The 13,286-nt window shown below is 31.7% G+C and overlaps 1 protein-coding gene across 1 annotated transcript; it reads left to right on the top strand.

The window, feature by feature from the left end:
- Positions 1-5,490: 5,490 nt before the first annotated feature.
- On the top strand, positions 5,491-9,712 carry LOC111678883 (ribonuclease Oy). The gene is made up of 2 exons (XM_023440325.2): positions 5,491-6,194; positions 8,600-9,712. The coding sequence occupies exons 1-2, from the start codon at positions 6,124-6,126 to the stop codon at positions 9,513-9,515; spliced, it is 987 nt and encodes a 328-aa protein (XP_023296093.2). The 5' UTR covers positions 5,491-6,123; the 3' UTR covers positions 9,516-9,712.
- Positions 9,713-13,286: the final 3,574 nt, after the last annotated feature.

Raw genomic sequence — 13,286 nt, forward strand, 5'->3', positions numbered from 1 at the left:
TTGCCAAATACAACCTTGTTCAAGCAGTCATTGACCGAAACGAAGTTTACGGATCCATATCACAGTCTTACTGGGATGTTGTGAAGCAAAAACTTATGGGAGTGTTCTCAATGCGATAACACTGGATGGTTCCAGGGTCACGTTAAATTAATGACTTGGGCAGAAGAACGCTCAGCGTTGCTTGATCAGGATATGTGGTCGTCGTCCTGAACAAGGATTTCTTGATACCGCTGCGAGAAACAAAGGGGAAGGTGTAGGAGAGTGGTAAGGTGACCGTGCACTCAATAGAAGGCCCGTCTAGCCACACCACCTTTGATTCTTTTCAAAGAGATGATAAATTGATGTTGAGTCTGGACTATTGTCTGATTATAATCTGGTCAATTATTTAGTCAGTAGTCTGAACTATAATTTACAATATAGTCTAAACTGAATTCTACTATATAGTGCGGACTAGAGTCTAGTCTAAAGTCTATATAGTGAGGACTATATTCTACACTATAGCCTTGTCTAGTTCACATGCTGCACTGGTGTCTAGTGTATAGACTATGGTGTGGTCTATAGTCTAGACGATTTGATAGATTAGATATAATTTGGAACTTATATTAATTTGTATCGAAATTAACAAGAAATCCAAATAATTTAATTACAAAACAAGTGTCACTGATGTTTGTTTGCCATTTATATCAACATCATCATTGTCATCATGTTAATTTTATTTATCAGTTCATGAGTATACATACATATGTATGTATTAATTACGTGTTAAAATACCATCTACAAAAGTGATTATCTATGTAAGTATATCTGTCTGTGACTAAGTATATAAATATATTTCCAACAGTTCTAAAATTGGCAATATATCCTTTTTGGTAATGCCAAGTAAATGCAGCAAACTCTAAGTAGTCACTTAAAATTTAAAATGTAATTTTAATGAAAATAATCCATATAAAATCAATTAGCTTCATAGTTATGATCACAAAGGTTTGATAAAATCATTATTTAGTGCGGCGCCGTTCCCTAGAATAGATGGGTATTTAAATACACCCAGCAGTTCGACAAAGAGTCAATGCATACAAAAAAGACAGTAATTTCCACTAATAGTTAACCACTTGGATGATCGTAATTCGTATGTTTTGGGTCATTCATCACGAATGTACCCTTTGTAATCGAGAATGAACACATTCGTCATTTTAGTGTCCTCTTTGTAAGCGGTAGCGGAGACAGTCGTCTATTTACTGTCCTCAAGTAACCTAGAGATTATACTCTTAAAAGTAGTTTTTGTTTTTGTTATAGTTATTTTACTCATCTTTTGGAGAAATGATTATTACTTTCTACTAATATGCCTACATCTGGTTGACTCAAATTTATATCTTTCGGTTCAATAGTCACATTATTGTCCCATAGTATTCTAGAGAGTAGACACTTGAAACTTTTAAATTTTAGTTCCATTAATATCTTACCACCTCTCTGACTCCAATTCGTATGTTTTTGGTCTTTCGTCGCAAATAAACTCTTTGTAAACGAAAATGAAGACAGTCGTCACTTTAGTGTCCCCTTTGTAAGCGAGAGCGGAGGCAATCGTCTCTTTACTGTCTTTTTGTAGGGTGTAGAGTGACGATTGACTTCCTCCTTCCTAGGACAAGCCCATGTTAAAATGGTTGGTCACCTAGGTAGTTAGGTGGCTAGGGGCCACCACAAGTGGTAGGTTAAGTGGTCAGTTGGGGACTATCCCGTCGAACTGCTGGGCATATATGCATATGTACGTACAACTAATTGATATAAGTTGTAGATATATAATGTATAATCCAATTGATTTTGCCTACTGAAATTGATATAATATTTTATCTACTGCAACTAAATATTTATATATACATACCTATGTATACGTACATTTGTACCACATTTACCTGTCAAACTACATGTGTCATTTGTACGTTTATTTTTTTTTTGTCCTTCTACCCCAGTGTTTTGTTTTATTTTTATTTGATTAATTTCTTTTTATCTCATCAAATTATATGTTATTATATTGTTATTTGCGTATATTTAAAATATAATGTATTTGCTATTGTTATAGATATATTTTTTGTAATTTTTCTAACAAATACTCAATGTGCAATCAATTAAGTATGACAAAGAAACATATGTACATTAAATGCTTGTATTAAGTATGAATATTTAACTAATTTTAGTTGTAACTAAATTGTAAATTTGCCGCTTGGAAAAAAAAAGATTGATATTGAAATTACGTTAAAATTAATGCCAACATTAAGACCAAGTGATCGATAATTAGAATTTGTAGTTGAAATGTTGTCATATGTTATAAAAAGTATAGGGTTACAATATTTGTTCATAATTATTATAAAATATTTGATTTACATTATTCCATGATAAAATGAATCAATAAACCCGTATTTTCGAGTCCTTTTAAAAACATATAACGTTAGCTTAATTGTGACAAGTCCACTTTATTGTGAAAATTAAGATTTTAATGAAAAAGAATCAAAAATCATGTACTTTTGCTATAATGAATTTCTTAAGCCAAGGAATATTGAAGCTAAAAGGTTCAAGGATGGTGTTATGGGGCCTCGAAATAATGCTTGGTTGAAACTTAAAAATGCACATGAAATATTGATATTTAAAACTTTTTTTCATGAACTTCTTTTTAGATGTCGGGAGTCAGTATGTTAAAAATGTGGATAATTTAAAAAAAAAACAAATAATATTTCTATATTCGGCTGTGCCGAATCTTATATACCCTTCACCAAGTATGTTTTAAAAAACAGTTTTTATTTATTTTGTATCTCTGCACACATGTCACTCATAACATACACACAAACAAATATAAACTGTAGCAGAAAGAAATATTAACCGTTGTACTGTAATACCACCGTCAAACTGTATTACCACCCTCAAACAAATATGAGCTGTATTACCAACATATTACTGCTTTATCTCCTTGTTCTTGTTATACCCTTCACCTTCGTGAGAACAGAACAGCATCCAAACATACAACAAAATACACAGCTGAATAAAACCAAATACATCTCCACACGCACATGTACATCTTTATCCAATTCACAGTGTTGTTGTTGCTTTTTTAACAAAGCATGGAAAAATGTGGCTTTTTTGATGAAATTTTTAGAGGTTGTCTCGGATTTTTGCTCATATCTCAGTTATTTATAGACCGATTTTGCTGATTTTAAATAGCGAACTTCTGGAAAGCATGTCAAACTGAATTATTGAAGATTCGGATCTCGCCAATATCTGGGGACCTCTAAAAACTAATTTCAACAGACAGACGGACAGACAGACGGACATGGCTTAACCGACTCCGCTATTTATAAGGATCCAGAATATATATATACTTTATAGGGTCGAAAAATTATATTATAGAAATTACAAACGGAATGACAAACTTATATATACCCTTCTCACGAAGTTGAAGGGTATAATAAACCATTATTGACAAAAAAAAGAGATTTTCTACAAGAGGGATAGAGGAATAAGGGTAAATATGGTCATATCCTTATAAATTTTGGTAGAGGAATTTAAATCTCTACCAAAATGTGGAATATTTTTACGTATTATTGACAAAAAAAATAGATTTCTACAAGAGGGAAGGAAGGGGAATAAGGGTAAATATGGGCCTATCCTTATTAATTTTGGTAGAGAAATTTACGTCTACTTCAAAGTTATTTATGTATATTTTAAGAATATGTGCCAAATACATCAAATTATCTTGAAAATTGCGACCTGTAGCGTATGCTCAAGATTTACATGGACACACAGACAGACAGACAGACAGACAGACAGACAGGACGGACATACTGAAAGATGGACATCAACTAAATCGACTCAGAAAGTGATACTGAACCGATTGGTATACACAGACAGGACGGACATACGGAAAAATGGACATCAACTAAATCGACTCAGAAAGTGATACTTAGCCGATTGGTATATTTAAGGTGCGTCTAGAACCAATATTTGTGGGTGTTACAAACATCAGCACAAACGTATAAGAGTAGAAATACAAACCTGCGGATGCGGTTGCGTTTTCTGGTTGCCAAAGAAAATATAAAACAAATTTTAATTTGGTGCGGATTTATTCAACGATTTAAGTTGTCAAAACTCAATATAAAAAATATCCATCTCCGCAGCCGCAATATTGTATTTCTACTCTTAAAATAAATTTTAATTTAGTGCGGATTTCTTATAATATAAATAAAAATACCCCTCACCGCAGCCGCAATATTGTATTTCTACTCAAACAACTGAATTAAATAAACGCAGCCGCAAGATTGTATTTCTACTCTCAGCAACACATTCATATGTCACAAACTGCGTCATCTGGTAGTCAGTGTAAAATTAAACTGAAAAAAGTGTCTTTGATAAGTGTACATTTATTTTCAAATGAAACATAGAGGGCGCATCCATATATAAAAAATTAATGTGTTTTTCTTGTTTGAACGTATATTATACGTATAGATTACCACGGTTAAACCTATTTTCTTGAAATTTTCACAGCGTATTCCTGTATGTCTGGAATAAGTAACAGGCAACTTTTCATTTTGAAATTTCATGTGGGCGACGAACCACGCCCATATTTAGAACATATAAAATCCGTATATTTGAGATAATATAACAGTTAGAGTCCTCAACTTTTGTCGGTGCCACTCAACATTAAAATGTCTTCTTCTGACTATTTATATAATATAACAAAATTTATAAAAAAAACATATCTTCGCGCTGTTATAACTTTATTTGCTAAATAATTACATGACATGATATCTCGAAACCCTGGTGATTTAAAGATTTGTTTACTTTTATAAAAGTATCAAGGATTGTTTCGGCAACGGTGTTTCAGTAATGGTATTTTAGCGATAATATGTATGCAAGGTTGCCAACCGTTATCGCTAAGCCGTTATCGCTAAGCTTTCGTTACCGCTATAATACCTTTTCAGCACAACTACCGTTACCGCTACAATACCAATACTAAAATACCGATAACGCTAATATACCAACAACGAAATAAGCCAAAAAAAACGATTACCCTCAAATACCAATACTGAAATAAGTCAAAATACCGATACCGCTACCTTATCACCCATTCAAAACGGTTGCCAACTTTGTATGTATGTATAATTATTCAAAACAAAAAGATTTAAAAGAATCAAATTTTGCCAAGGAACTAAAATAATCCTTTATCTATTGTAATCTACATTCGATTACCTTTTCAAGACATTAAAATCGGTCAAAATATCGCCAAGTTATAAGCATTTTTCCCAAGCCTTATGATTATTAAAAATAACTTAACGTATCTTTTGATGTTCTTCTATTTATGTGAACCCCTCTAGTGTTGACATTAGAGCGGCATTAACTAATGCTAAAAAGAAGAAGACTATAACGCTAAACACACCACTAACAACACAATAATGACGTACAGAGAATCAAAGAAAAGATAAAACAATTTTAGCAGCAGTTTGACATGTTTTACCTACAAAAATAGTACAACGAAAATAACAACAAAGTAAAAAACAGAAAAAATTAAGAAAAAAACAAATAAAGCAAAAAAATATTTTAATAGTCAAACTAATTTCAGACGTAATAGCAGAGAAAAGGAAGCAAAACTAAATAAAAAATACAATTATTATTGTGTTATCAACAAAAAAATAGAAAAAAGACTGCAATTATTGTATAAAAAAAAAAGAAAACTTAATAAAGTAACAATAACTAAAATAATTCTTTATTATAATTCCATTAGAAATCGTAAATCTAGTTTATAATATAACAAATAAAACAATAGCAAATAAAATTATAAGCTGATTATAAAACAGTATACGTTTTATAAATATTATTTAAATAAAACAAAACTAAACAATAATAAATTACTAAATCATAGCTAAACAAATTATTAGTAACAACACTACGAGTGTCAACAATTTGTTGGGAAAAAAGGAAAGGAACTCAGTCAGTGCCGCATAAAAAACCTTGAGGAGAAAAAAATTTCGAAATTTTCAGTAAACATGTTTTAAATAAAAAAAGACAAACCCTAGAAACTTTAACAGTTTAATTGTTTAACAATTTTATTTTAATTATTCTACTACCTTTCATCATTTGAAAATGTTTAGAAATTTCTGGGAAATATTTGCTATTTTCTGGTTGACTTCATTAGGTGGTTCGTTGGTGTTCAGGTAAGTAAAAAAAAACAAAAATAAAACAAAATAAGTAGAATAACGCAGAAAATAGACTGAAATAGGGGAATGTAGGCAGCCGGGTGATGCCAACAAACAAAAAAATACAAAAATTGAATTTACTTCTAAAAATATATATATTATTAGAAATAAAAAGAATATTAAAAACACCTTTGTTTGTTGTATAAGCAAAAATTCTTAAATTTAATAAAGAATAACAAACAAATCTTCAAATGCTATCGTAAACATTAGGATGGCTATCAAAAATAAAGCCTTGATATTCGAACAAACTCGTGTGGAAATTTTGTTTTTTAAACCTTATTTATTAAATGAAATGTTGTATATGAATAATATGGTAAATATTGTTCCGTTTTATATTACAGCCTTGTCTAGTAACTTCTTTTTAAACCTATCAGAAGATTTCTATGGTCTAATATAGAGATTAGTTTAAAGACTTGCTTATGGACTATTATATTGACACGTCTATGTTCTATTCTATTGTCTAGATAATTCTAATTGACTGACTAGCCTATGGATTAGTCTATTTACTAATCAGGAACTTATACGTCATTTTATTTTGCCGGAAAATTCAGAAAATTCAGAATTCAGAAAATTTGTTTAAATATGGATAATGACTGTGTCGGAATTGTATAAATATGGAGTATGATAGCGCCGGATTTGAGGAAGAATTCGCTTTGGCAAAGAATTGTTTTTAAATGGAATTTGACAGCATTGCTTTTGAGAATGAATTGTATTCATATGGAGTTTGATACTTTCGGACCATATTAAATGTATTTGCTAATAGATGGACTAACATATTGATTAGTATATAGACTAGTCAATTATTTACTTTAAGGCCTAAACTATTGTCAAAATTATTGATTAGGGCTAGTCTTTTAAACTTTGACTAGACTATGGACTACTCTCTTGAACAGACTGTAGATTAGTGTTTTGATTTGTCTATTAACTAGTTTTCTCACTATTATATGGACTAGGTTTTGAACTAGTGTATTGATTATTATATTGGTCAGTCTATTGTGCACTTCTAATCTAAAAGCTATTGTATCGACTAAGCTGTGGACTAACCTGTTGACTATTAACTAGACTAAGAACTACTCTATTGCCTTAATTGTAAATTAGTCTATTGACTTTTTATGGACTGTTCTATTAACCAGGCTATGAACTGGTCCATTTATTAATCGAAATTAATTTACTAGTCTATTAACTAAGTGAAATATCTGACTGATTTTCATAGTAATATCGATATATGACCGAGTGAAAATATATAAGATTTGGGGATATGTATATAATATTTCTGTCAATTTGTCACCCTACTACTAAATTTAATAAATATTTAATAATTGTTTACACATACATTTGATTTCCCATTAGAACTAGTCTTTTCAAACTAAATTTTCTTTTCTAAATACTACAGATAACCTTTTTTGCAAATGTGCAAGTTTGCGCACATGTTTTTAGGAATCCCCTTATTGTGTATTTTTTTCATAATTATCATAATTTGCTGGACAAAAATTCAAATTATTAAATGCAATATTTTGGCCTTTTGTATCAACTAATAGCTTTTGTCATTAACATTAATGTTTTAAAAAATTGATTCCGACTAATTGGGGGGTCCGATTGCAAACAAATGATGACAAATTTCTTATCACATTGCATTGATTCATACTCGTAAATAGAACAAAGACAGAAACTTTTGAGTTGCAAAAAAAACATGTACCCTAAATAAGGTAATATGTATCACAAGATCTGGAGATTATTTTTTAGAACATAACATAACAAATTTCGAATAAATTTCAAACATTTGAAAAAGTTATTCATAAATTCTTATTTGGACTATAGAAATTGACTTAGGGCGAGTTTTTCTGATAAAGATAATCTTCATTCTTTGGTTAAACCTGGTTTAATATATGTTTCGTGTTTTTCATTTATCAGTATAGTTACTTATTATCTTAGTTTAACTGAGTCTAATTGGCCAATTAAACTCAAGTTATTTAACATTTTTTTCAAAATTTTCCATTTTACAAAAGTATTGTTTGCAAAAAACAGCTGTTTATTGTTTATGTTTTTGAGTGAAAACTTGGCAATACTAACAAAGTTAACTTTGCTTAAATCTAAAACTAAAAAACACAATTATCGGTTAAAGTCCGCCTAAATTTGTTCCGAGTTTAATCTAACAGCAAGTTAAGCCTAGTTTAACTGATGAGTAAGAAACCCGCACTTAAACATAGGATATTTACTCTCCTAGAATTTTGATCCTGTTCCTACTGATGACAAACTTAACAAAACTTTGAAAACATTTAAAATCCAATTAAAACTATAATAATGTGCCTATTATTTTTTTAATTTAATCCCAACCAAATAACGATTTTCTTCTCCATTTTTAGCGCATCCATTGACAATGCTGATTTACCACCCGAAACCATCAGCCGCCTAAGAGAGATTAAACAAAATATATTCTTTTCGGATGAACTAACATCATCGGAATATCGAGATGATTTGGACATCGAATTGAGCCCACGTGAAAATGTTGAAGACCATGAATGGGATCTGTTGATTTTCACACAACAATGGCCTGTTACAACTTGTTATCACTGGAGAGAAGAAGATAAAAATCACGAATGTAAATTACCCAGCGAAAAAGAATTCTGGACTATACACGGAGTGTGGCCAACAAAAATTGGACAATTTGGTCCTTCGTTCTGTAATAAATCTGCAGATTTCGATCCCAATGCATTGGACAAAATTAAGGATAGTTTAAATGAATATTGGCCCGACATTGATGGTGAATCGAAGGGTGATTGGTTGTGGAAACATGAATGGCTTAAACATGGTACATGTGCCGCCACTCTAGAAGAATTAAACAATGAATTGAAATATTTTAAACAAGGCATTAATTGGCGTGAAGATTATTTGTTGTCGAATATTTTAGGCAGTGCTGGCATACATCCTGATTCGAATAACACTGTGGTGGCCTTACATGCAGCTCTGGTAAATGGTTTAGGTAAAAATCCTTCCATACACTGTTTGTACGATAGTAAAAATGACGTGAGTTATTTGGAAGAAATACGCATATGTTTTAATAAATCTCTTGAAGTCATGGACTGTGATGGCGTTAAACATGGTGATGCTGTTTCGGTGTCCTATCCTGGCGGCACTGTCATCACAAATTGTCACATATCAAAACCAGTACATTATCCCAGCCTAGTGCCGAATCGCAAAAGGATCAACGAAAAGAAATGGAAATTTCCTATTGTCAATGTTTATAAGCTGTTACAGTTTATTATGTGGTTTACACTATGAGCAGTCGATGAGGAAGAAAAAAGCCCAAGAGCTTAAAAAAAGAGAAATTTATAACTATTTTTAGCGTAATCGAAGAGGCATAATATAAATTAAAAAAAGGGAAAATTAAAACGCCAATTACTCAGTAATCACGTGCAAAAACAAAGTATTGAACATTTTTATTTTTTATATATAACGATTGATCTATTTGGATTGATTAAAAAACAAAATGGAAAAGAATCAAGCGAAAACTAAATAAAAAAATGATTTTTCAAAAAGATATCAGCAACGATTATATGTAGCAACTTTAACATTAGAATTATTATGATTTCTTATCATTAACAATTATATTATTAACAATTTTAAATATTTACATAAATTTCAATAATTTTTCTTTGCAATTATCATATTTAATATACAATTTACACAATTATACATATATTGTTTTTTGTTTAACATTTTTTTTCTAAATACATAGTTTAAAATTTAATCTAAAACTAAATATTGCGATCAAATGATCATGAACACACACACACACAAAAAGCAAAAATTATTGTTGTATTGTTTAATAAGAATATTTTAAGTGAAACTAATTATATGGAAATTACTTTAAAATTAATTAAAAATTATATTATACATATTACAATATATATACATATATAAAATTAATAACAAATAAAAGATCATTTATATGTATATCGAATATTTGAAAAAGAGCTATTGTTTCATTAAATTATCGGTTTGTTTAGTAAATACTTAAGCCATGTTCATTACGAGTTTAGCTTTTCAAAGTTATGAATAGAAATAAGTGATCACTTTTATCTCATACTAATATTCGATTCTGAAGAGAAAACATAAAAGTTAATTTAGTAGTAGAAACTAGATTATACTGACATCGGACTTATTCATTTTGATCCCTTAGTGGATCTACTTACTAGTTCTTTAATCCTTCAAACCTCGTTGCGTCATTTGCATTTGAAAGGTTAACTTCCTTAAGCTCTGTTTGCCTTTATTGCAATTACATTCAATCTCTCACTGTGTATCATTTCTGAGAGGTGCATTTCTCTTCTTGATGACGGAAATTATAAGTCCCCAGAACAGTCTTGTGTCCTAGGTAAGAGCGATCCGTTTAACAGCCATCACCTTTATGTATTTGCCCTTATGGGACCAATAATTCACAGTTGTCAACAATTTCTGTTTAATAATTGTGTCCGGTCATGCGATCGCATATCTTACATGCATTTAAATTGGAACCCGATTTCATCGGAGAAAGATTACCTTTGTAATAGCGATATAATCTAATCCTGTTATATTGTACATTTTGCATCTGGTCGATAACTATTACAAATAAATTTCCCTCAGGTTCTTCTTTGCTGTAAAAGACGTCCCATTTTTCCACGACCAGCTCAGCATTTTCACCACCAAGAATTTCCAATAAATGTTCATTACTCAGTTTACTGCCACATCCTTTTATGTGTAGTCCCTGCTTAGCACCGTCCCAGGGAGGAGGGATACTTTCCACCAAGTTCTTTAGGGTGCTAACACATGCTGAACTCGCAGCTCACGCTCCCTATTGTAATCTTATTGTTCACCAGATCTTCTACCTTAGTTAGTTAGTTTGAAAGGAGGATGTACATATATGCATCAAATCTGAAGAAATACACCTAGGCCTCTATCGGGCCTGTTGTGCGCCCCTTAACCGGTGCCTCTGGTGGAAATCGAACCCACCACCTCCAGTCTACCAGACTAGAACACTAACCACTAACCTACCGGAGGCCATCTTTTACCTTACTCTGTTGGTCTATTGGAATTTTGGCTGTCGGATTACCGTACTTTCGAGGTTGATTTCGCCGACGTGGTCGTCTTCGGAATATTTTTCTTGGAGTTGTCACCCTTACTCTCAGGATTCTGACTTGAGGGAGACCTGATCCTCTTTGCCTTAGATCTTGTAATAAAGTCTGACTTTTCCTTTGGAAAGTCGTTGGATTGACTAACTATGATTTCATGAAGTAACTTTTTTAACTTCCTCCTTTTTGCTCCAAATAGTCTTTATTTAGTAATAGGTAGTTTAGCTATGCTATCACTCACCTGTTTCACCATTTGCTCTACTTCATCCTTTTTGGGATTTGCTATAATGGTGTTGTTATTATCATCTGAGGATTCAGATTCGGAACCCTTACCTATATTTAAAGGCTATGGTAGCTTAGAACCTTCTCCGAGAACATCTTTCCTTTTCATCCCTATGTTTTTGCCAATGGCATGCTGTACACTTGAAACATCGTCCGCCACGGAGGCCAAGGTACCCACCTTCGTCTGCACCGTAACTGCACCTGCAGTTACGGTGTACCCACCTGCACCGTAACTTTCATCTTTTTATTTTTCATGTTTTTTTCCCAGTTTTTTGGTCAGCGGGGAATATAATATTCTCATGTGGTGTACATTACAGATTGTACACCACATGAGAATATTATATTCCCCGCTGACCAAAAAACTGGGAAAAAAACATGAAAAATAAAAAGATGAAAGTTACGGTGCAGGTGGGTACACCGTAACTGCAGGTGCAGTTACGGTGCAGACGAAGGTGGGTACCTTGGCCTCCGTGGCGGACGATGTTTCAAGTGTACAGCATGCCATTGGCAAAAACATAGGGATGAAAAGGAAAGATGTTCTCGGAGAAGGTTCTAAGCTTATCTTTATCTGAAAAACCTGCCCTAAGATGAAGAAAATATTCTAGGCGTGTTGTTTGAATGATTTTCTTATATTTATCAAGTTTCCTGTAAGATTCTTACCATTAGATTGGTAAAAATATACCTGAGACTTTAATAACAGATCCTAACATAGCATAATGGATGGCAGTTCTCGTTGTAACAACTTAAACTATATAATTTTTAAACCCGGGGTTCTATATTTAAGTCCAAGCCAAGAAATTGTGCTACTTCTATAGGGTGGTTTGGAAATTGATTTAGTGGTGGTGGGTATAATGAGGTCCCCATGTTCCACATGTTGGACATATAAATATTAGGGACGGCGCTGTATATACGGGACTAGTAGGCGTTGAGCCTATTTCTCCTTACCGTTCTCACTTGTGAAAGAACAACTCTTGTTTTTCTTCTTTTTCTGTAATCTTGTGATTGCCAGATCTTGTGACCAAAGGCGGATGCCAAAGCAAATAGAATACTATAACTAGACAGGAAGTCAATGAAATCTTTATAGACATGGAAACATTTGTAGGTTTTATTAAGACGAAGGGGATCTAGAATCAGAAGATTAAACATTTTCTATTTAATTTTGTTATTTCTTGAAACAAATCACAATAGACTCTCTTGCTCCCCGAGTTTACGTATATCCTAGGGTACACTAAGGAAAAACAATAGTAAATCTCTAAAAGGAAAAGCTGTGATCACTTCGTATTTCGAGGGCATCCATTTGATTAATTTTTAAGGATAGCGATCGATGGATTAAAGAACTTGTCTATACATTTAATTGATTTAATGTTACTTAAATGTGTAGCAAATTGCCTAAATAAGCTTTTTAAAAAATTTGCTTAATATTCTACATAAATTTACTATAAATAATTATTATTTACTTAACACTTAAACTTAAAATGTGTGAATTATATCAAATTTGTCACTTGAGTTCCGTTATACTCTTGCGATTTTCAAACAAGAATATAAAATAACACTATTAGAAATCGTATAACTAAATCATAAAGATAAATTGAAAGACAAAAATAAGATAAAATAAAATATTATTATAAAAGATAGATGATATGTTAAATTTAAATTATACAAA

This window comes from Lucilia cuprina, chromosome 5 (assembly GCF_022045245.1).
Source record: "Lucilia cuprina isolate Lc7/37 chromosome 5, ASM2204524v1, whole genome shotgun sequence".
In the NCBI taxonomy this organism is placed as follows: Eukaryota; Metazoa; Arthropoda; class Insecta; order Diptera; family Calliphoridae; genus Lucilia; species Lucilia cuprina.

Excerpts from the sequence above, each read along its gene's own strand:
- LOC111678883 (XM_023440325.2), top strand. The coding sequence starts at position 6,124 with ATGTTTAGAAATTTCTGGGAAATATTTGCTATTTTCTGGTTGACTTCA. Across the intron at positions 6,195-8,599 it reads GGTGGTTCGTTGGTGTTCAG|CGCATCCATTGACAATGCTG; the intron begins GTAAGTAAAAAA and ends CTCCATTTTTAG.